We start from the raw sequence: 23236 nt of genomic DNA, 5'->3' as shown, positions 1-23236 counted from the left end.
AGAACTTTGTTGTTCATTAAGTATAGTTTTTATCATCAGTAATGTTTTTATATTGTATTGTTTCAAATTTGTATAATTCAAAATTGGATATAGTGAGACTGAATTGTATTACTAAAACATATTAAAGTGAAATTGCTTTCTCTTTCCTATAGAAAATTGAACTTCCAAAGAAACTGGCAAAACGCTATCCTGCTTATGAATTGTATCTTTATGGAGAAGGGTCCTATGCTGAAGAACACAAAGTTCTCCCTTTAACGGGTATTCCTGTTCTCTTTCTTCCTGGTAATGCTGGAAGTTATAAGCAAGGTAAGTCTCAAAAATAAATTTTGAAAGCTGTGAAATTCAGTTAAAGAATTAATTCAGATACATACTCTGCATTAACTACTTCACTACGCATACTGGGAGACACAAATATATGACATTTTATCTGAGAGAAGTATGTGACAAGTATATAAAAAAAAAGTTGAAAGCCACTTTGCAGAGAATAAGTAGGAGAAGATAAGATGATGATAAATAGATGATATAGGGATTTGGGAATCAGCAGAGGTAAGAGGTTTATGTTAGAAATTGAGTGTACACAAAAGAGAACCTAAAGGATTGACTAGAGAAGTAAATGGGTGGTTTAAGTTATGCTGAGCAAGAGAGGAGATTGATTTCTTTCTTTTGGAGCTATTTAAATTAGATCTAGAAATACGGAGGCAAACACAGAAAGGTGGGGTTGGGGAAGATTTGTGTACATATTCCAAATTGAAATATAACAGTTATTCCTAGTGTAACAGTCAAGCAATGTAGAAGTAATTTCAGCTAAAATCCCTTTTTTATTGTTAAAAAAAATGATGTGTTCTTTAAATAATGAGAATAGAATTATTTCAACATTTAGTATTACTCCAGGAGATAGTGAAGGACAGGGAAGCCTGGTGTGCTGTAGTCCATGAGGTTGCAAAGAGTTGGACACAACTTAGTGACTGAACAGCAACAAAGTATAATTACTTACATGTTTATCTATTTAGCTAGCAAATATTTATGAGGTACTTACCATGAGCCAAGCAGTGTTTTAGATATTAGGCAGTATTCTAGATATTCTAGATATTAGTATGCCAGTAATGTTAAAAGTCGGAGAAGGCAATGGCACCCCACTCCAGTACTCTTGCCTGGAAAATCCCATGGATGGAGGAGCCTGGTAGGCTGCAGTCCATGGGGTCGCTAAGAGTCGGACATGACTGAGAACATCACTTTCACTTTTCACTTTCATGCATTGGAGAAGGAAATGGCAACCCACTCCAATGTTCTTGCCTGGAGAATCCCAGGGACGGAGGAGCCTGGTGGGATGCCATCTATGGGGTCACACAGAGTCGGACACGACTGAAGTGACTTAGCAGCAATGTTAAAAGTTAGAAAAATAAATGAGTAAGGGATAAAGGATAAACAGGGTCAAGAGGTGACTAGATGAAGTGGCCAGTATGAGGAGATGACATTTTGAGCGGAGGCCTGAGTATGGCAAGGGACTAAGGTATGGTACTGTTTCAGGGAAGACGTGGAAGCAGGAACACGTTTGGTGCATTCAAGGCTACTGAGACTAGAGAAAGTGAAAAGTGATGAGGATGGAAAAGTAGGCACAGGCTGTATCATAAAAGCTGTGGAAGAGACTTAGAATTTTGATTTAAATGTGATGGATAACTATTGGAGAGGTTGGGTAGGAAATTATAAACTCTGATTTTTAAAATTTAATCATTGTATTTGAAGTATAACACATAAACAGAAAAATGTGTAGACTATCACTATTTGGTTAAAAATGATTATAGAGTGAGTACCCAGGGGCCATACTCAAGTCAAGAAATAGAAGATCGTCAGCACCCTGGAAGCCCCCGTGTGCCCTTTCCTGATTAAAACTCCCTCCTTCCCTTCTAGATGAAGCCACAATCCTAAGTTTAAGGTAGTCATTTTCTTTACTTTCTTTATAGTTTTAGCATCTTAGTGTGCATCTCTAATTCATTCTACTTATTTGGGGCTATTAAGGAAATTTTTTTTTAAAGAGGAGCTGATATTTTTTATTTTATTATTATTTTTATTTTTGGCCTTGCCACTCAGCATGCAGAATCTTAGTTTCCCAACCAGGGATTGAACCTGTGTCCCCTGCAGTGGATGCACCAAGTTTTAACTACTGGACCACCAAGGAAGTCCCAATTTTGGGCTGTTTTAAACTTTTCACTGTAATCACTCAGTGTGTATTATTCTGTGACTGGCTTCTTCTGCTTAACATTTTTTTTTAACCTAGTAAAAGTAACTTTTACTGATTTTTTATCTTAGATCTTTTAAAACATTGAAGAATAGTTGATTTACAGTGTTGTGTTAGTTACAGGTATACAGCAAAGTGATTCAGTTTTATACACACACACACACACACACACACATATATTAGTGCTTTCTAGGAATTAGGAGGAAGAGAATAATGAAGAGTAACTGCTAATGAGTAAAGGGTTTTCTTTTGAGAGTGATTAAAAAATGTCTGAAGTTAGATTGCAGAAAACGATTATATACCTCTGTGACTATACAAAATATGATTAAATTGTATGTTTTGCACAATGAGTTACATAGTTTGTGAATTATATATGTTTAAAAAAATGGAGTGGCAAACAAATGTTTTGTTTACTAAACCCAAAACCTGGAGAGTATAATTGTGGGAAATGGGAATTACATTTGAAATTAAGAGACCAGCAACTTAAAAAATTGTTTCTATACATATATATATACACACACTTTATCACTATATATGTATAGTATATGTGACATATTTATCACAATATATGTATATTACTTATATACATATATATGTTTTATCACAAAGTTCAACAGTAGAAACAGAGAGCCTGTTTAGGAAACTATTAGAGTAGTTCAGGCAAGAGATGATGATGCTTGGATTAGGAAGGTAGTGGTGGAAGTGGTGAAGAAGGCTTGATTGGGGAAATATTTAGAAGGTAGAGCATGACAAGATTTACTTACAGTGATGTCATGTGTAAGAAAAAAAGACAAATCTTCCATGAGTATTTAAAACCACTGTGATGAGCTGTAATGAGCAGACATTGTAGGATTTTCTCACTCTTAAAATCCTCAAGTTTGACAAAGTTCCTACTTCTTATTGCGCAAGGATTCCTTTCTTCCCATTTAGCTGTTGTTGCCCCTGCTGAAGGGGAAACAGGTAGAGAATGAAGGAACCATTCACTTTATATTTAATTTTTAAAAATTTATAGAACAAGACACACAATTGGCTAGGTGGGTTTGTTCTTCTAAAGTGGTATTATTAAGGATGTCACCCTGAAATAGGTTTTATTCAGAGTGTGAGATAGTTATTTGTTAAGAGATTTTGAAGCTTTAGAATAGAAGAAACTTTAAAAAATTTTGTTTCATATGCACTTAATCCTTTTCCTCTGCAGTTCGTTCTATTGGCTCTATTGCACTTAGAAAAGCCGAAGACATTGACTTCAAATACCACTTTGACTTCTTTAGCGTGAATTTCAATGAAGAACTGGTGGCACTGTATGGTGGAAGTCTTCAGAAACAGACCAAGTTTGTGCATGAATGCATTAAAACAATTCTCAAGCTCTATAAGGTATGAGATAATCATGCAAATCAGTAGTGATCAGCCTACTGGTATCTTTGTTTGTTGAAGAGACTCAGCATATTTTAAATTATTTGTTTACATGAGCTTCCCAGATGGCTCAGCGGTAAAGAATCCTCCTGCCAGTACAAGAGATACAGGTTCGATCCCTAGGTCAGGAAGATCTGCTGGAGTAGGAAATGGCTGCTACACCAGTATTCTTGCCTGGCAAATTCCATGGACAGAGGAGCCTGGCAGGCTACAGTCCATGAAGTCCAAAGAGTTGTGTGTACACACACACACACACACACACACACAGAAGTTGAAGCAAAAGTGGCCCAAAGGTTTTCTTGTGTGAAATTCTATTGCTTTGAATTCAGTTGTGGGTTTTGAAGTTCAAGTTCAGTTTACAGGTACTCTTTCTTGTGAATTTTGGGAAAACACATTTTTTTTTCCTTTATATACTAATTAGAAGTGCAGTGCATTTCCTAAATCCATTAGTATGGATTTGTTGAAATTATCAACTCTAATTGTGAATTTACCTATTTTTTTCCTCTAGTTTGTTAATTCTGCTAATTGTCTAAATAACTGGTACTAGCAGCAGCAGCAGCAGAGTAGACCACTTCCATATATAAACAATTACAAAACTAGTGAAAATACCTGAAGCACATGTTTTCAGATGTTGGACAACCAAATGGTAAAGGACCATGATCACTGAAAGAGGGAAAACATGTGATGGGAGCTCCATGAGGGCCCAGCTTTCTGCCTGGAAGCATTTTGCAGACCATGGGGTAAATTCTTAGAGATGAAACAGAGCAAATTGACATCACTACGCTGAAGAAGGCAGAGGCTGGCATTTGGGACTACAGAAATAGCTAGATTTGTGGTCAGAGTAGGAGAAGAAGAGAACCAAGAACTAGGCATAGATAGGAGCTCTAAAATTTGATTCTTTTAGTCTTTGAGTGCTACATTATGTATGCACATGGCAATACAAGGCAATAGCATACCAAGGAGGAAGGGTTAGGATTAAAGAGCCAGTGTCTAATTGGTTCAGAATTAAAAGGTTAAAAAATTTATTTCCAGTAATGAATTCATTATGAAGTTTATAATTTATTTAGAAGGAAAATATATACTAATGGTGAAAAGATAGGAAGAGGAATAAATAGAATTATTCCACTACAGTAAGAAGTGTAATGTTAATTCATGATAGACTGATCAGGTTGTATATTGTAATTTCTAGAGTAACAACAACAAAAAAGGAGATGCAGCTAAAGAACAAATGGAGGAGAAATACAGATCTACTTCAGAGATACTGCAGGTTCGGTTCCAGACTGCTGCAATAAAGCAGATACTGCAATTAAGCAAGTGTCATGAATTTTTGGGGGTCTAGTTCATATAAAGTTATGTTTGCAGTATATCATGGACTATCAAGTGTGTGATAGCATCATGTTTTTAAAAATGTGCATACCTTAATTTTAAAATATTGCTAAGAAATGCTGACCATCGTTTGAACCATCATAGTAGTAATATCAAAGGTCAGTGATCACACAGCTCACAATAACAAATAAAATGGAAAAGTTTGACACATTGCAATAATTATCAAAAATGTGACACAAAGTGAATAAATATTGGAAAATGGCACCAATAGACTTGTTCAGTGCAAAGTTGCCATAGACCTTTGATTTGTAAAAAAATGCAATATCAGTGAAGTACAATAAAATGTATTCAGTCTGAAAGGAAAGAACCGAAAGACAGATGGGACAAACAGAAAACAAATGGCAAGATGATAGATCAATAATTGATCAATATCAATAATTATATTAATTGTAGATGGATTAAACACTCCAATTAAAAGAAAGATCTTGTCAGACTGGATTGAAAAACAAGAGCCACCAAACTATATGCTAATCTGAGTACTGGAAAGCAAAAGCCATTTTAGATGTAAAAATCCTGATTAAGAAATGTAAAGGAATGGAAAAAATACACATACAAATACAGATAGTATGAAAGTTAGCATGGCAATCTTAGTATCAATTAAATAGATTCTAGGACAAAGGACATTACATTGAAAAAGAGGGACATTTCTTGGTGATAAGAGTCAGCTCATCAAGAAGGCCAAGAATCTCAAGGGAGTATGCACCTAGTAACAGAGCTTCCAAGTTGATGAAGCAGAATTAACAAACTAGAGGAAAAATATGTAAATTCACAATTAGAGTTGATAATTTCAACAATCGTCTCTCAATAATTGATGAAATAAATAGCAAACCAGTAAACTATATAAGTTTAACACTGTTAATCAGCTTGACCTGTGGACATTTATAGAACATACCCAACAACTGTAGAAACAAGCTGGGCTTACTGATATTTATAGGCCACACCCGACAACTGAACAAACTGTGATCTCTTTCAGTGCACATAGAACATTTACTAAGATATGCCATATGTTAAGCCATAAAACAAGTCTCAGTGTCAGGATTGAAGTCATACAGGGTTTATTTTCTGAACATAACAGAATTAAATTAGAAATCTCAACAAAAGATATCTGGAAAATCGTCCAATGTTTGGAAATGACTTCTAGATAACCTAGAGGTTAAAAAGAAAATCATGGGTGAAATTTGAAAATGTTTTGAATTGAATTAAAATGAAAACATGTCATCAGAATTTTTAAGATTAAAGTAGTAGAAGTATAGTTTTAGGATTCATAAGTGAATTTAGCAGAATCACAGGTAAATGGTCAATATTTAGAAATCAGTGATCAAATGGAAGGTGAAGTTTTGAAATGCATTTACAATAGTGTAAAAAATCTTATGGATAAATTTAGTGAAAGATGTGCAAGATCTATTCACTGAAAACTGTAAACCCTGCTGAACTGCAAACCCTGATGGTAGAAATTAAAGAAATCCAAAATAAATGAACAGACCAACTTTATGGTTTAGAATCTCAAGATTAAGATGTAAAATTTCCCCAAGTGTTAGTCGCTCAGTCATGCCCGACTCTTTGCAACCCCATGGACTGCAGTCCACCAGGCTCCTCTGTCCATGAGATTTTCCAGGCAAGGATACTGGAGTGGGTTTCGATTTCCTTCTCTAGGGGATCTTCCCAACTCAGGGATCAAACCTGGGTCTCCTGCACTGCAGACAGATTCTTTACCGACTGAGCTACAAGGGAATCCCAAATTTTCCCCAAATAGACCAGTAGATTTAATGCTTTACAAATCAAATACCAGTAGTTCTTTTTTTAAAATTGATATGCTTATGTGGAAAGAATCAAAGCAACAAATAATTAAAAAAAAAGACCCATCTTGGCAAAGAACAAAGTTGGAGGTCCTGCATTGCCTGATTCAAGACTTAACTGTAAAGCTACAGTCATCCAGTCATTGGTATTCCTGTGTATCTTGAAAATGAAATTTAGGTGTCTTGATTTGTTGCCTAAGTCAGCATTTTAAAATTACTTCAAAAAAAATAAAATTACTTCAAATATTTTTTAGCTTAAATCTACACTTATTGTAGGATGAAACAAGCCGTAAGATGAAACAGAACCTTTTACATATCTGATAGTTATTAGATAAGATAAATTAGATGTGATTTCAAAATGAGATTTAATTCCATAAATGTCTTTCCCAAAAAGCAATTGTGTCTCTAATGTTATGTATTAGGTGCTTTGTTTTTGTTCTTTTTGTTGTTGTTGTCTTGTTTTCTCTAACAAATACATGTTACATTTTTAATAGAACTAATAGACTTTCTTTTAAATTGAGGCTTTTAGAAAGTATTATTTCTGTTACAAGCAAGTACAATAGGGATTAAGAGACAACTCAGTCTTGTTGAATGGATATGACTTGGGTATGGGAAAGTGAGAGGACATTTTAGATGGAAGAAACCACATTCGTTCATCATGTGAGTCTGCATGCAAATATAGGAATGAATAAAACAGAAATCTAAGCCCTCATGGAACTATGTTCCAATATGGAGAGGCAGGCAGAAAACATCATAAATAAGAAAAATACATACTTTCTTGTGATAAATACCAGGAGTTAAAAACAGAAAAGGGAGATAGGTAGTTGAAGGTAGACTACAATTATAAATAAGGGCACCCAGTGAAGAACTCTGTTGAGACACAGACAATTTGATACAAACTAAGGACATGAGGGAGTGGCTTCCCTGGTGGCTCAGAGGTTAAAGCATCTGCCTGCAATGCAGGAGACCCAGGTTTGATCCCTGGGTTGGGAAGATCCCCTGGAGAAGGAAATGGCAACCCACTCCAGTATTCTTGCCTGGAGAATCCCATGGACAGAGAAGCCTGGTGGGCTACAGTCCATGGGGTCGCAGAGTCAGACACGACTGAGCGACTTCACTTACTTACTTACTTAGCCTATTTAGATACCTAGGGAAAGTACTGTAGGAAGAGGAAACAAATATATGAGGCAAACACATGGGTCCTGTATTTCAGGAAAAACGAGTCTGGTATGGCTGGAACAGTAAGTAGAAGGAAAGTTTGGGAGGAAGGTAATTTATAGAATCTTGCAGGCAATTTTAAGAATTTTGCCTTTTATTAAATGATACAGAAAGCCACTAAAGAGGTTTTTGAACAAAGGAATAACATGTTCTGTTGTAGGTTTTTTCTTTTTAATTTTTATTTATTTTTGGCTCTGCTGGGTCTTTGTTGTGGCTCGGGCTTTTTCTCTAGTAGTTGAGAGCAGGGACTACTCTCCATTGCAGTGCACGGACTTCTCATTGCAGTGCTTCTCTTGTTGCAGAGCATGGGTTCTAGGCATTCCGGCTTCAGTAGCACAGGCTCAATAGTTGTGACCCACGGTCTTAGTTGCTTTGCAACATGTGGAATCTTCCTGGTCTAGGGATCTAACCTGTGTCTCCTTCGTTCACAGACAAATTCTTTACCATTTAACCCTGTTTTAGGTTATAACAGTATCATTCTGGTGTCAGTGTGCTTTTGAGGATAAACTGAAGGGATGTAAAGGTAGAAGCAGAGACACCAGTTAAGAAGCTACTGAAGTAATTTTGGCAAGGTAATTTTGGTTTGGATCAAGTTGATAGCAGTGGAAATGATAGGAAATGGTCAGACTGGTATAAATCTCAAAGGCAAAAGGAGTTGCTGGCAGTTCAGGTATGGAGGGGAAATGTGAGAGAAAAAGAAGAGTTAAGGATGACCCAAACTAGAAAAAGGGGTTCCTCGGTGGTTCAGATGGTAAAGAATCTGCCTGCAATGCAGGAGACCCAGATTCGACCCAGGGGTCAGGAAGATCCCCTGGAGGAGGGCATGGCAAGCCACTGCAGTATTCTTGCCTGGAGAACTCTGTGGACAGAGGAGCCTGGTGGGCTATAGTCCATGGGGTCGCAAAGAGTCAGACATGACTGAGAGACTAACACTTTACCTCATTTCAAACTAGAAAAACTAAAAGAATTTAATTATGATTAGCCAGGGTGGGGAGAAATGTAAGAGGAACAGATCTAAAGGATATTAAGAGTTCAGTTCTAGACAGATTGTATTTAAGGTACATTTTAGACATCCCAAGTATAGCTAGCATGCAGTTGTAGTCGTGGGTGCAGGAGGGCCGAGAGGAGCTACTCCACGTTCAAGGTCAGGAGGGGCAGCCAGTGAAGAGATACCCCTCATCCAGGGTAAGGAGCAGCGGCTGCAGTTTGCTGGAGCAGCCATGAAGAGATATCCCACGTCCAAGGTAAGAGAAACCCAAGTAAGACGGTAGGTGTTGCAAGAGGCATCAAAGGGCAGACGCACTGAAACCATAATCACAGAAAACTAGCCAATCTAATCAAACCTACCACAGCCTTGTCTAACTCAATGAAACTAAGCCATGCCCTGTGGGGCCACCCGAGATGGGTGGGTCATGGCGGAGAGGTCTGACAGAATGTGGTCCACTGGAGAAGGGAATGGCAAACCACTTCAGTATTCTTTCCCTGAGAACCCCATGAACAGTATAAAAAGGCAAAATGATAGGATACTGAAAGAGGAACTCCCCAGGTCGGTAGGTGCCCAATATGCTACTGGACATCAGTGGAGAAATAACTCCAGAAAGAATGAAAGGATAGAGCGAAGCAAAAACAATACCCAGCTGTGGATGTGACTGGTGATAGAAGCAAGGTCTGATGCTGTAAAGAGCAATATTGCATAGGAACCTGGAATGTCAGGTCCATGAATCAAGGCAAATTGGAAGTGGTCAAACAGGAAATGGCAAGAGTGAACGTCGACATTCTAGGATTCAGTGAACTAAAATGGACCGGAATGGGTGAATTTAACTCAGATGACCATTATATCTACTACTGTGGGCAGGAATCCCTTAGAAGAAATGGAGTAGCTATCATGGTCCACAAAAGAGTCTGAAATGCAGTACTTGGATGCAATCTCAAAAATGACAGAATGATCTCTGTTTGTTTCCAAGGCAAACCACTCAATATCCCAGAAATCCAAGTCCATGCTCCAACCAGTAATGCTGAAGAGGCTGAAGCTGAATGGTTCTATGAAGACCTACAAGACCTTTTAGAACTAACACCCAAAAAAGATGTCCTTTTCATTATAGGGGCAGGAATGCAAAAGTAGGAAGGCAAGAAACACCTGGGGTAACAGGCAAATTTGGCCTTGGAGTACGGAATGAAGCAGGGCAAAGGCTAATAGAGTTTGCCAAGAAAATGCACTGGTCATAACAAACACCCTCTTCCAACAACACAAGAGAAGACTCTATACATGGACATCACCAGATGGTCAACACCGAAATCAGATTGATTATATTCTTTGCAGTCAAAGATGGAGAAGCTCTATACAGTCAGCAAAAACAAGACTGTAACTCAGATCATGAACTCCTTACTGCCAAATTCAGACTTAAATTGAAGAAAGTAGGGAAAACCACTAGACCATTCACATATGACCTAAATCAAATTTCTTATGATTATACAGTGTAAGTGAGAAATAGATTTAAGACACTAGATCTGATAGGTAGAGTGCCTGATGAACTTTGGACGGAGGTTCATAACACTGTATAGGAGACAGGGATCAAGACCATCCCCATGGAAAAGAAATGCAAAAAAGCAAAATGGCTGTCTGGGGAGGCCTTACAAATAGCTGTGAAAAGAAAAGAAGTGAGAAGCAAAGGAGAAAAGGAAAGATACAAGCATCTGAACGCAGAGTTCCAAAGAATAGCAAGGAGAGATAAGAAAGCCTTCCTTAGTGATCAATGCAAAGAAATAGAGGAAAACAACAGATGGGAAAGACTAGAGATCTCTTCAAGAAAATTAGAGATACCAAGGGAACATTTCATTTAAAGATGGGCTCAATAAAGGACAGAAATGGTATGGACCTAACAGAAGCAGAAGATACTAAGAAGAGGTGGCAAGAATACACAGAAGAACTGTACAAAAAAGATCTTCATGACCAAGATAATCATGATGGTGTGATCACTCACCTAGAGCCAGACATCCTGAAATGTGAAGTCAAGTGGGCCTTAGAAAGCATCCCTACGAACAAAGCTAGTGGAGGTGATGGAATTCCAGTTGAGCTATTTCAAATCCTGAAAGATGATGCTGTGAAAGTGCTGCACTCGATATGCCAGCATATGTGGAAAACTCAGCAGTGGCCACAGGACTGGAAAAGGTCAGTTTTCATTCCAATCCCAAAGAAAGGCAACGCCAAAGAATGCTCAAACTACCGCACAATTGCACTCATGTCACACGCTAGTAAAGTAATGCTCAAAATTCTCCAAGCCAGGCTTCAGCAATACGTGAACTGTGAACTTCCAGATGTTCAATCTGGTTTTAGAAAAGGCAGAGGAACCAGAGATCAAATTGCCATCATCTGCTGGATCATCAAAAAAGCAAGAGAGTTCCAGAAAAACATCTATTTTAGTTTTATTGACTATGCCAAAGCCTTTGACTGTGTGGATCACAATAAAGTGCGGAAAATTCTGAAGGAGATGGCAATACCAGACCACCTGACCTGCCTCTTGAGAAACCTATATGCAGGTCAGGAAGCAACATTTAGAACTGGACATGGAACAACAGATTGGTTCCAAATAGGAAAAGGAGTACATCAAGGCTGTATATTGTCACCCTGCTTATTTAACTTATTTGCAGAGTACATCCTGAGAAACTCTGGGCTGAAAGAAGCACAAGCTGGAATCAAGATTACCGGGAGAAATATCGATCACCTCAGATATGCAGATGACACCACCCTTATGGCAGAAAGTGAAGAGGAACTAAAAAGCCTCTTGATGAAAGTGAAAGAGGAGAGTGAAAAAGTTGGCTTAAAGCTCAGCATTCAGAAAACGAAGAACATGGCATCCGGTCCCATCACTTCATGGGAAATAGATGGGGACACAGTGGAAACAGTGTCAGACTTTATTTTTTTGGGCTCCAAAATCACTGCAGATGGTGATTGCAGCCATGAAATTAAAAAACGCTTGCTCCTTGGAAGGAAAGTTATGACCAACCTAGATAGCATATTGAAAAGCAGAGACATTACTTTGCCATCAAAGGTCTGTCTAGTCAAGGCTATGGTTTTTCTAGTGGTCATGTATGGATGTGAGAGTTGGACTGTGAAGAAAGCTGAGTGCCGAAGAATTGATGCTTTTGAACTGTGGTGCTGGAGAAGACTCTTGAGAGTCCCTTGGACTGCAAGGAGATCCAACCAGTGCATTCTGAAGGAGATCAGCCCTGGGATTTCTTTGGAAGGAATGATGCTAAAGCTGAAACTCCAGTACTTTGGCCTCCTGATGCAAAGAGTTGACTCATTGGAAAAGACTCTGGTGCTGGGAGGGCTTGGGGGCAGGAGGAGAAGGGGACGACAGAGGATGAGATGGCTGGATGGCATCACCGACTCGATGGACGTGAGTTTGAGTGAACTCCGGGAATTGGTGATGGACAGGGAGGCCTGGCATGGAATTCATGGGGTCGCAAAGAGTAGGACATGACTGAGCGACTGAAGTCAGGAGAACAGATCCAGTCTGGAGATAGCTTGAGGATTGACAGCATATAGATGTAGTTAGACAGCATATTAAAAAGCAGAGACATTACTTTGCCAACAAAGGTTCATCTAGTCAAAGCTATGATTTTTCTAGTAGTCATGTATGAATGTGAGAGTTGAACTGTAAGGAAAGCTGAGTGCGAAGAATTGATGGTTTTGAACTGTGGTGTTGGAGAAGACTCTTGAGAGTCCCTTGGACTGCAAGGAGATCCAACCAGTCCATCCTACAGGAAATCAGTCCTGAATATTCATTGGAAGGACTGGTGTTGAAACTGAAACTCCAATACTTTGGCCACCTGATGCAAAGAACTGACTCACTGGAAAAGACCCTGATGCTAAGAAAGATTGAAGGTGGGAGGAGAAGGGAACGACAGAGGATGAGATGGTTGGATGGCATCACCAACTCAATGGACATGAGTTTGAGTAAACTCTGGGTGTTGGCGATGGACAGGGAGGCCTGGTGTGCTGCAGTCCATGGAGTTGCAGAGTTGGACATGACTGAGCAACTGAACTGAACAGAACTGAGATGTAGTTAGAGCCATGAGACTGGATGAGATCACTAATGGGTTCAAGATGTGAAAGAAGATATGTAAGGAATGAGGTCTGAGTCATACCAGTATTAAAAGGTGAGGGGAGATAAGAAGGAACCAGCAAGAGACTAAAAAGGAGCAGTCAGTGAGGTAAGAGGAGAACCATAAGAGTATCTCATCAAGGAAACCAAGCAAAGCATTTTCAAAGAGGAAGAAGTGATCAACTATGTAAATTGCCATTGATAGGTCAAGTAAGGTGAGGATTGAGAATTGATCTTTAGATTCCTTGGTGACCAGGTAAGTGCAGTTTTAAAAGAGTGTTGCAGGGGAAAACCTGATCAGAATGGGTTTAAGGGTGTTTGAAAAATTGGATACAGCAAGTACTGTGCAGACAACTGTTTTTGAAGAGTTTTGCTCTCAAGGGGTATATAAAGAAAGATATGGTTGCTAAAATAGAAGTAAAAATAAAGTTTTTACTTTTTAAGAGAGAATAACAGTATATTTATATACTAGTAGGAATGATCTAGTAGTTGTTTTTGCTTAGTTCTCAACTGTGTCTGACTTTTTGTGACCCTTTGGACTGTAGCCCACCAGGCTCCTCTGTCCATGGGACTTTTCAGACGAGAATACTGGAGTAGGTTGCCATTTCCTCCACCAAGGGATCTTCCTGATGAGGGATTGAATCCACATCTCCTGTGTCTCCTGCATTTCAGCCAAATTCTTTACCCTCTGAGCCAGTGGGGGAGACCATATTTATATACTAGTGAGAATGATCTAGTGGACAGAAACAATAATGCAATAAGAAAGTGAGAAGAATTGCCAGAGTGATGTCCTTGAGAAGGCCAAAGGGGGTAGGTTTCAAAGCACAAATGTAGGGTTTGGCTTTTGCTAAGATCAAGTATGTTTCAGAAGACCACCAGAACCATCCTCAGGCTGATGATTCTCCAGGTGGCCTTATAAGACTCAGCATATAGTTGTTCTTATGGTTGTGATTTATTATAGTGAAAGGATACAAAGCAAAATTGGCAAAAAGAAAAGGTGCATGGGGTGAAGTCCAGAGAAACCAGGTGAAAGCTTCCCAATGTCCCCTTACAGGAAAGTCACTCTGGATACGTTTAATTCCTGCAGCAACGACTGTGACATGCATTAGAGAGTCAGTAGCCAAAGTTTCTTCTAGAGGACCAGTCACCTGGACACCTTGTGCCTGTGCCTCCCATGTGCCAAAATCCCAACAAAAATAAGGCAGAAGGTACTCAACATAAACCATGTTTACAAAGCAGTTTTGGTATAACGAGCCATTTTTATAATTCAGGAAATGATGGGAACCCTTCCAAAGTCTATGGTCGCAGACAGCAAACCACAGCCAACCTTGAATACAGTCAGTTATAAGGATAGCAGTCTCAGGTCTATTCTATTAACTCTGGTTCTTCATGAAGCCCAGATTATAGTAACAGGAGAGAAGGCATGGATGAAGTATCAGTGTGGAAGGTGATGAACAGAAGTTTGGGCCTATATGGAGATAGAAAAGATTTTTTTAAAAGAAATAACTTACTTTAAAATTAAAATATGTAATTATCAGTGAATAAATGTTGTGGATTGCTGACTCCTTTTTAAGCCCAGGCCCACAATAGAGAAATAATTTGATGAGATAAGATACATTGATATGATTCAATAGTACATTGCTATGGCAACTGGAATAGATGTGGCTTTTTTGTGATACCTCCATTTTCAAATAAGTGATCTCACTTTATATATCCTATAAAACCTAATATTCTGATATACACCAAATGTAATCACACCTCTTACATACAATATAACAAATGGGAAAAACATGATTTGCTAGACCAAGGGTTGTGATTTTGGTTCAGAAAACCAAAGCTTAACTTTTAAAAATGCTTACAGAACACAAAGCAGTATGTATATACTAATTACAAGTATATGAAAATGTATTTCTGTCTTATTAAGGGAGATTATATAAATAGTTTATTCTTTTTTCAATAAAGTTGCTTATATGTAGAGAGAAGTATTTATTATGTTTACTGTGATTCTAATCCTTAATCATGTCTTGATGATTTTTTTTTTAATAGGGTCAAGAATTTGCTCCCAAAAGTGTGGCAATAGTCGGTCATTCTATGGGTGGCCTTGTGGCAAGAGCATTGCTTACACTGAAAAATTTTAAACAAGATCTGATCAATCTTCTTGTTACACAAGCCACACCTCATGTTGCTCCTGTGATGCCATTAGATCGTTTCATTACAGGTGAGTACTATTACATAAACTCTAACTGACCTCCCCATTGTTGTTTAGGATTAAACAAATCCTTGTAGCTACTCCCTTTAGAGTATGCTACAGGTTTATCCATGTGTGAAGCAGCTTAGGTTTAAATCAGCACTTCTAATTCTGAGCATCTCTTTTTGTGACTTTCAGCTTAAGATTCATAACTGAAACTGCTGTTAGTTTTCTCGGCCTGTTGCATCTTAACCTGGACGGCATGTGTCCTACAACCTCTAGGCATTTGAGCTTTCTTAGTTGTTCTTGATGCTGACTCCAAGTGTATTTATATTTCTGTGTTTTGTTAACTCTTCTGGCTACTCTATTGAAAATAAACTTATATTTAGGTAAAATAGTAGAAGTGCCTTTTTTAAAATAAATAGGTCTGCTAACACTTGATAGCAAGAAGAGATAAGAAAGCCTTCCTCAGCGATCAATGCAAAGAAATAGAGGAAAACAACAGAATGGGAAAGACTAGAGATCTCTTCAAGAAAATTAGAGATCTCAAGGGAACATTTCATGCAAAGATGGGCTTGATAAAGGACAGAAATTGTATGGACCTAACAGAAGCAGAAGATATTAAGAGGTGGCAAGAATACACAGAAAAACTGTACAAAAAAGATCTTCACGACCCAGATAATCATAATGGTGTGATCACTCACCTAGAGCCAGATATCCTGGAATGTGAAGTCAAGTGGGCCTTAGAAAGCATCACTATGAACAAAGCTAGTGGAGGTGATGGAATTCCAGTGGAGCTATTTCAAATCCTGAAAGATGATTCTGTGAAAGTGCTGCACTCATGCCAGCAAATGTGGAAAACTCAGCAGTGGCCACAGGACTGGAAAAGGTCAGATTTCATTCCAATGCCAAAGAATGCTCAAACCACCGCATAATTGGACTCATCTCACATGCTAGTAAAGTAATGCTCAAAATTCTCCAAGCCAGGCTTCAGCAATATGTGAATCATGAACTTCAGATGTTCAAACTGGTTTTAGAAAAGGCAGAGAAACCAGAGATCAAATTGCCAACATCTCTGGATCGTGGAAAAAGCAAGAGAGTTCCAGAAAACCATCTATTTCTGCTTTATTGACTATGCCAAAGCCTTTGACTGTGTGGATCACAATAAACTGTGGAAAATTCTGAAGGAGATGGCAATACCAGACCACCTGACCTACCTCTTGAGAAATTTGTATGCGCGTCAGGATGGAACAGTTGGAACTGGACATGGAACAACAGATTGGTTCCAAATAGGAAAAGGAGTACATCAAGGCTGTATATTGTCACCCTGCTTATTTAACTTATATGCAGAGTACATCTTGAGAAACGCTGGGCTGGAAGAAACACAAGCTGGAATCAAGATTGCCGGGAGAAATATCAATAACCTCAGATATGCAGATGACACCACCCTTATGGCAGAAAGTGAAGAGGAACTAAAAAGCCTCTTGATGAAGGTGAAAGAGGAGAGTGAAAAAGTTGGCTTAAAACTCAACATTCAGAAAACGAAGATCATGGCATCCAGTCCCATCACTTCATGGCAAATAGATGGGGAAACAGTGGAAACAGTGTCAGACTTTATTTTTCTGGGCTCCAAAATCACTGCAGATGGTGACTGCAGCCATGAAATTAAAAGACGCTTACTCCTTGGAAGGAAAGTTATGACCAACCTAGATAGCATATTGAAAAGCAGAGACATTACTTTGCCAACAAAGGTCCGTCTAGTCAAGGCTATGGTTTTTCCAGTGGTCATGTATGGATGTGAGAGTTGGACTGTGAAGAAGGCTGAGTGCCGAAGAATTGATGCTTTTGAACTGTGGTGCTGGAGAAGACTCTTTGAGAGTCCCTTGGACTGCAAGGAGATCCACCCAGTCCATTCTGAAGGAGATCAGCCCTGGGTGTTCTTTGGAAGGAATGATGCTGAAGCTGAAACTCCAGTACTTTGGCCACCTTATGGAAAAAGCTGAGTTTGGAAAAGACTCTGATGCTGGGAGGGATTGGTGGCAGGAAGAGAAGGGGACAACAGAGGATGAGATGGCTGGATGGCATCACTGACTCGATGGACGTGAGTCTGAGTGAACTCCAGGAGTTGGTGATGGACAGGGAGGCCTGGTGTGCTGCAATTCATGGGGTCGCAAAGAGTCAGACACAACTGAGTGACTGAACTGAACTGAACTGAACTGAACACTTTATATGATGAGATGAATTACGATTGCTAACATTTATAGAGCTCTTATATTTTGGATATTGTGGCAAGAACTTTACATGACGGTTAGGTCATTTGATATTTAGGGCAGTCCCTTGAGGTGGGTACTATTATTATAGCCATGTTCACAGATAGAAAAAGGGGCCAGGATAAATTCTTGCCCAAAATCACATAGCAAGAAAATAATGGAGCCAGTAGTTGACACTGGCAAGCTTGTTTCTGGGCCTGTGCTTTTATTTACCCTTTGCCTCTGAATTGAGTTATGATAACAGAGGAAATAAAACTATGCTAATACTGTAATTTTGCAGAGAATTTTGAGTGAAGAACAGGAGTTTATGATTGCTATCATCTAATTAAATAGTGATAATGTTGGAGAATAAGAATTAAATGCCGACTCTCTCAACTTTTTATTAAAGTCAAGTATTGTCTTCATGACCTATTGGAATATTGTATGTGTAGAAGAAAATCTTCAGAAAGAAATAATTATTTTTCCTGATCAGTAAATTTGCACAACTTCTTATTCTATAAAAATTTGCATTGCGTTAATTGTGCTGAAAATTTTTTTTATAGATTAGTGAGACATATACCCTAAGGACTCCAAACCAAAGTAGCTTTCCAAAACACCCATCTCAGCATAATATTGGCAGGGAGTAACTTATTTGCTGAGATATCTGGTGCAGTAGTACTTAAAGAGAAGGTCGATTTTTCTCCCTATTATATTTAAAACTTTGCCTGTAAAACTCTTTGAATAAAAAATTTAATTTTATATTGAAGTTAAATATGCCTTCCTGATTCTAATAATTATTGTTATTTATGATAGGTTTAGAAAAAATTAAAGACATAGTCATAATACTTGTCATCATAATCAAGATTTCTTTCTCTTACTGCATTTTATGTGGTGTATGTAGATGAGCCCTGCAAGTTATATTAGAATTACTCAAAATCCTTTTTAAAAATCTCTTTGAGGAAAAAACTGTCAAGAGAGTCAGGTTTTAGTGTTTTTGAAGGATACTTATGGTCTGTCTCTAAATGGCTTAGACCAGGTTTCTGCACCCTCTGGGATCTGATGCCTGATTATCTGAGGTGGATCTGATGTAATAATACTAGAAATAAAGTGCAAAATAAATGTAATGCCCTTGACTCATTCTGAAACCGCCCCCCCCTCCCCAATCCTGGTCCATGGAATAATTATCTTCCACAAAATCTGTCCCTAGTGCCCAAAAGGTTGGGGACCACTGGCTTAGGCTGAAAGTGCTTCTTAGGATCAAGGTGCCTTTCCCAGTAATTAGCAAGCTTCTTGGGCTTCCCTTGTGGCTCACTGGTAAAGAATCCACCTGCAATGCGGGAGACCTGGGTTTGATCCCTGGGTTGGGAAGATTCCCTGGAGAAGGGAAAGGTTAACCACTCCAGTATTCTGGCCTGGAGAATTCCATGGACTATACAGTCCATGGGGTCACAAAGAGTTAGACACGACTGAGCGACTTTCACTTTGCCATTCATTTTGTATTTTTTTTTTTTTATTGCGTCAAGCCATAATTAGTATGAAAAAGCAAAAGTTCAAAGCATGATAGATTTTAAGTTTTTAGGAGACCCATATTATGTGCAGAAGTAGATTCCCTGTTTGTACCTGTTGGAAATACTGTCCTTAAATAGGGAGAAAGGAAGCCTTGCACTGGGCTCTGCACTTGACAGGGCCCTGCACTGGTGTTGCCATCCACACACAGGGTGTGGAGTGTACAGGGCAAATAGCCTCCCCACTTAGAGGTTGTACCTTTACTTCTGGACCGTGATCCAGGTAAGCAGTCTTTCAGAATTTTCTTGTCTGTATGCCTCAAGCTCACTTCCTTAGCCTCTTTCTTGGATCTGTCTTGAGGACAGGTATGTGCAATCCTGAGCTTGAACTGTAGCCAGGGGTGGCTCTGCTTGAGGTACAGACAGAAGTTGGATATGCACAGGAGGTCCTTGTGATGCAGGATGGAATGTGTATGAGAAGTAAAGGAGAGAGCTCAGTGATCTGCTCTCCTTATGCTGCAGATGTCCACAGAGATATGTTCTCCCTATGCTGCCATCAGCCAGTGTCCAACTCTGAGGTGTCCTTCTTGCTGTTGCTCAGTTGCTTAGTCCTGTCCAACTCTTTGCAACCCTATGAACTGCAGCACACCAGGCTCCTCTGTCCTTCACTGTCTCCCAGAGCTTGCTCAAACTCATGTCCATTGAGTCGGTGATACCATCCAGCCATCTCATGCTCTGTCGCCCCCTTCTCCTCTTGCCTGGAATTCTTAATTTGAACCTGGCCTTTCATGTTATTTCAGTGATATATATATATGATATATATGTAGGCAGAGAAAATACGTTTGATTTAAGTTTGTTAGCTGAAATTTTGACTTTGGTATTTAGACATATGGCATATATACCCTGATTGGTAACTCTTATCCCAGGCCCTGGAGATGTTAGGAATGGGTCTGCTTGGTTGCAGTCTTAAGTAAATATGACTGAAATCTTTAATGAGATGAGTTTGCTGTTCTAAAATGTTAAAAGTGATCAAATGACAAGATAAAAAATGCATTCAGTCAGTCAGTTCCGTTGCTCAGTCGTGTCCGACTCTTTGCGACCCCATGAATTGCAGCATGCCAGGCCTCCCTGTCCATCACCAACTCCTGGAGTTCACTCAGACTCACGTCCATCAAGTCGGTGATGCCATCCAGCCATCTCATCCTCTGTCATCCCCTTTTCCTCCTGCCCCCAATCCCTCCCAGCATCAGAGTCTTTTCCAATGAGTCAGCTCTTCGCATGAGGTGGCCAAAGTACTGGAGTTTCAGCTTTAGCATCATTCCTTCCAAAGAAATCCCAGGGCTGATCTCCTTTAGAATGTACTGGAGGAGGGTTCAGGATGGGGAACACATGTATACCTGTGGCGGATTCACTTTGATATTTGGCAAAACTAATACAATTATGTAAAGTTTAAAAAAAAAAAAAAAAGAATGTACTGGTTGGATCTCCTTGCAGTCCAAGGGACTCTCAAGAGTCTTTTCCAACACCACAGTTCAAAAACATCAATTCTTTGGCGCTCAGCTTTCTTCACAGTCCAACTCTCACATCCATACATGACCACTGGAAGAACCATAGCCTTGACTAGACAGACCTTTGTTGGCAAAGGAATGTCTCTGCTTTTCAATATGCTATCTAGGTTGGTCATAACTTTCCTTCCAAGGAGTAAGTGTTAAGTTTTGATAATCAGAACAGGAAATGCGAACTCCCTGCCCTGGCCTCAGATTTTTGACACTAAATTTTTCTCATCTTCTGTAGATAAAGTGGAAAAATTATCCCCAAGTAGTTCCCTTTGAAACTGCTTGTTAAACTAAATGAATAGAATCTTTTAAACATCAGATTTTCTACAGTAGAGAGTCCCAAGAATAATGTGACTGTCATTGCCCTGATAGATGGTATTTTAAGAACTTAAATAGCGCTTTGTGTGGTCACCAGTACTATAGTGGCTGCAGTAAAAAGTTGCTGAGCCCTTATAAACAAGGATACAGCCATGATTAGGAAGATCTACAGCTCCTTAGCATAGTAAACTTGTATCTTTGGAAGAATTTGGGGTGTTTCTTTCTATATTATGTGGCTTATGAACAAAATGCGTCCTTGTGGAATGTAGAGACCTGTTTGCTATAGACTTGTCAAAGCTAGTAAAATTGGGTTACCTTTTTTCTTTATTGATATGTTTACTAACTCAGTATTTGTACTCTGATGAGGAAAGTAGAATATGTGTAAAGATAACTGATTTTACTCAAAGTAGAGAAATGTGGATGGCATTGTTTATAGACAATTCAGGTGGCTTAAACAGAAATTCAGTTTAATGTTAGTATCTTAGATAGGTTATTGTTTCAGGGAATGGTTACTAACTTTTAATGTATGTCTTTTTTATTTCCCACCAGATTTTTATATGACTGTAAACAACTATTGGATTTTAAATGCTAGACAGATAAATTTAACCACACTTTCTGTAGCTGGAGGATTCCGGGATTACCAAGTTCGTTCAGGACTGACTTTTCTGCCAAAATTAAGCCATCATACCAGTGCCTTATCTGTTGTGGTAATTTTTTTAAAAGATTCTACTGACGTAGTAACATAATGGTCACAATGGGGCATGAAAGGAGAAGTGATGTGTGGTTGGTTGGAAATGATTACTGAGTTGGTGTAGTATACTGTGTGTACATGTGTGCATGTGTGTGTGTGTGAGAGAGGAGAGAGATATGAAAAAATGAAAATTATTATTTTGGGAAGGCAGAGGCATGGGTACTTAAATCCATGGAAAGTGAAAAGAATATTAGAAACTTCGTGCATATCACTCATATATGAAGACGATTGTTTCTTGTTCAAAGTGACTATCCATTGATTAGAGTTTTAAATATAAGAAAGTGTGGGCTGATGTCCAAGGGCCCTTTGTGTATCTCAGTGGTATGCTATATACAACAGTAGTAGAAGATCAAACATTTCTCATACTCTTGAATTTTATACTTGAATGAAGGTTTACTGGTTTTAAAATTTTAAAATTAGCTTTGATACTTGGTAGTAGCTTCCCTGATGGCACAGACAGTAAAGAATCTGCCTGTCATGTGGGAGACAAGGGTTTGATCCTTGGGTCAGGACAATTCCCCTGGAGAAGGAAATGGCAACCCACTCCAGTATTCTTGCCCGGAGAACCCCATGGACAGAGGAGCCTGGTGGGCTACAGTCCATGGGGTTGCAAAAAGTTGGACAGGAATGAGTGATTGATACTTGATAGAGTATCAAAGTGTAGATAGAGACCTGATTAATTAACTTGCTACTTATTCTTCCCTGCTAGCACATCAGATATTTGATCTTTAACTGGGATACATAGTTTCTGTAAAGTAAGTTCAGGTTTCTTTTTAGGACTTACATTATTCTTGTATTTTTAACTTTGAGGTCTTCAGATAAGAGCTGAACTTTTAAACTCAGTATGTACATTGTCTCTAAATATAACTGAGTTTAATTTCTACAAAGAAAATTCATAGCATTCCTTTTGCTTTTTAGATGATAGTTCTTTGTTTCATAGTTGTTCTCTTCATAGGTATGCCTTTGCTCGGCTTAGCTACTATTGCTCTTCCTTAGATTGCTATTCATTAAGTAAATACTGAATGCTAGATAGAACAAAAATTATTAGGCTGTTCTGCCCTTATCCACCATTTTCTTACTACTGGAGAAGCTATGATATAGCCATAGTAGCTTTGGAACTAATTAGTAGTAATTTACTAATTGGTAAACCTCTCTAACCTCATTGTTGGTATGAATCTCGTTTTTTGCTGCTGAAATATTTTGGGCAGATATATTCTAGTTCTCAAAACTCTAAATATTAAATTCCTAGTAAAAATAGATATTTTAGTCATATAAAACTGGGTATAACTTATTTCCTAGACTTGATCTTCGGAGAAGGCAATGGCACCCAACTCCAGTACTCTTGCCTGGAAAATCCCATGGACAGAGGAGCCTGGTAGGCTGCAGTCCATGGGGTCGCTAAGAGTCGGACACGACTGAGCGACTTCACTTTCACTTTTCACTTTCATGCATTGGAGAAGGAAATGGCAACCCACTCCAGTGTTCTTGCCTGGAGAATCCCAGGGACAGGTGAGC

General features: G+C 38.8%; 1 protein-coding gene across 1 annotated transcript in view; it reads left to right on the top strand.

Moving 5' to 3' along the window:
• PGAP1 (post-GPI attachment to proteins inositol deacylase 1) overlaps window positions 1-23236 on the top strand; it is a 76259-nt gene that overhangs the window by 6579 nt on the left and 46444 nt on the right. The window contains exons 2-5 of the mRNA XM_061440870.1: window positions 153-306; window positions 3432-3607; window positions 15201-15372; window positions 21520-21677. Of these exons, the coding sequence (XP_061296854.1) occupies window positions 153-306; window positions 3432-3607; window positions 15201-15372; window positions 21520-21677 (660 nt within the window). The remainder of the gene's footprint in view (window positions 1-152; window positions 307-3431; window positions 3608-15200; window positions 15373-21519; window positions 21678-23236) is intronic.

Source organism: Bos javanicus, chromosome 2 (genome assembly GCF_032452875.1).
Source record: "Bos javanicus breed banteng chromosome 2, ARS-OSU_banteng_1.0, whole genome shotgun sequence".
Lineage (NCBI taxonomy): Eukaryota > Metazoa > Chordata > Mammalia > Artiodactyla > Bovidae > Bos > Bos javanicus.
This window is presented reverse-complemented; position numbering and strand designations above follow the sequence as displayed.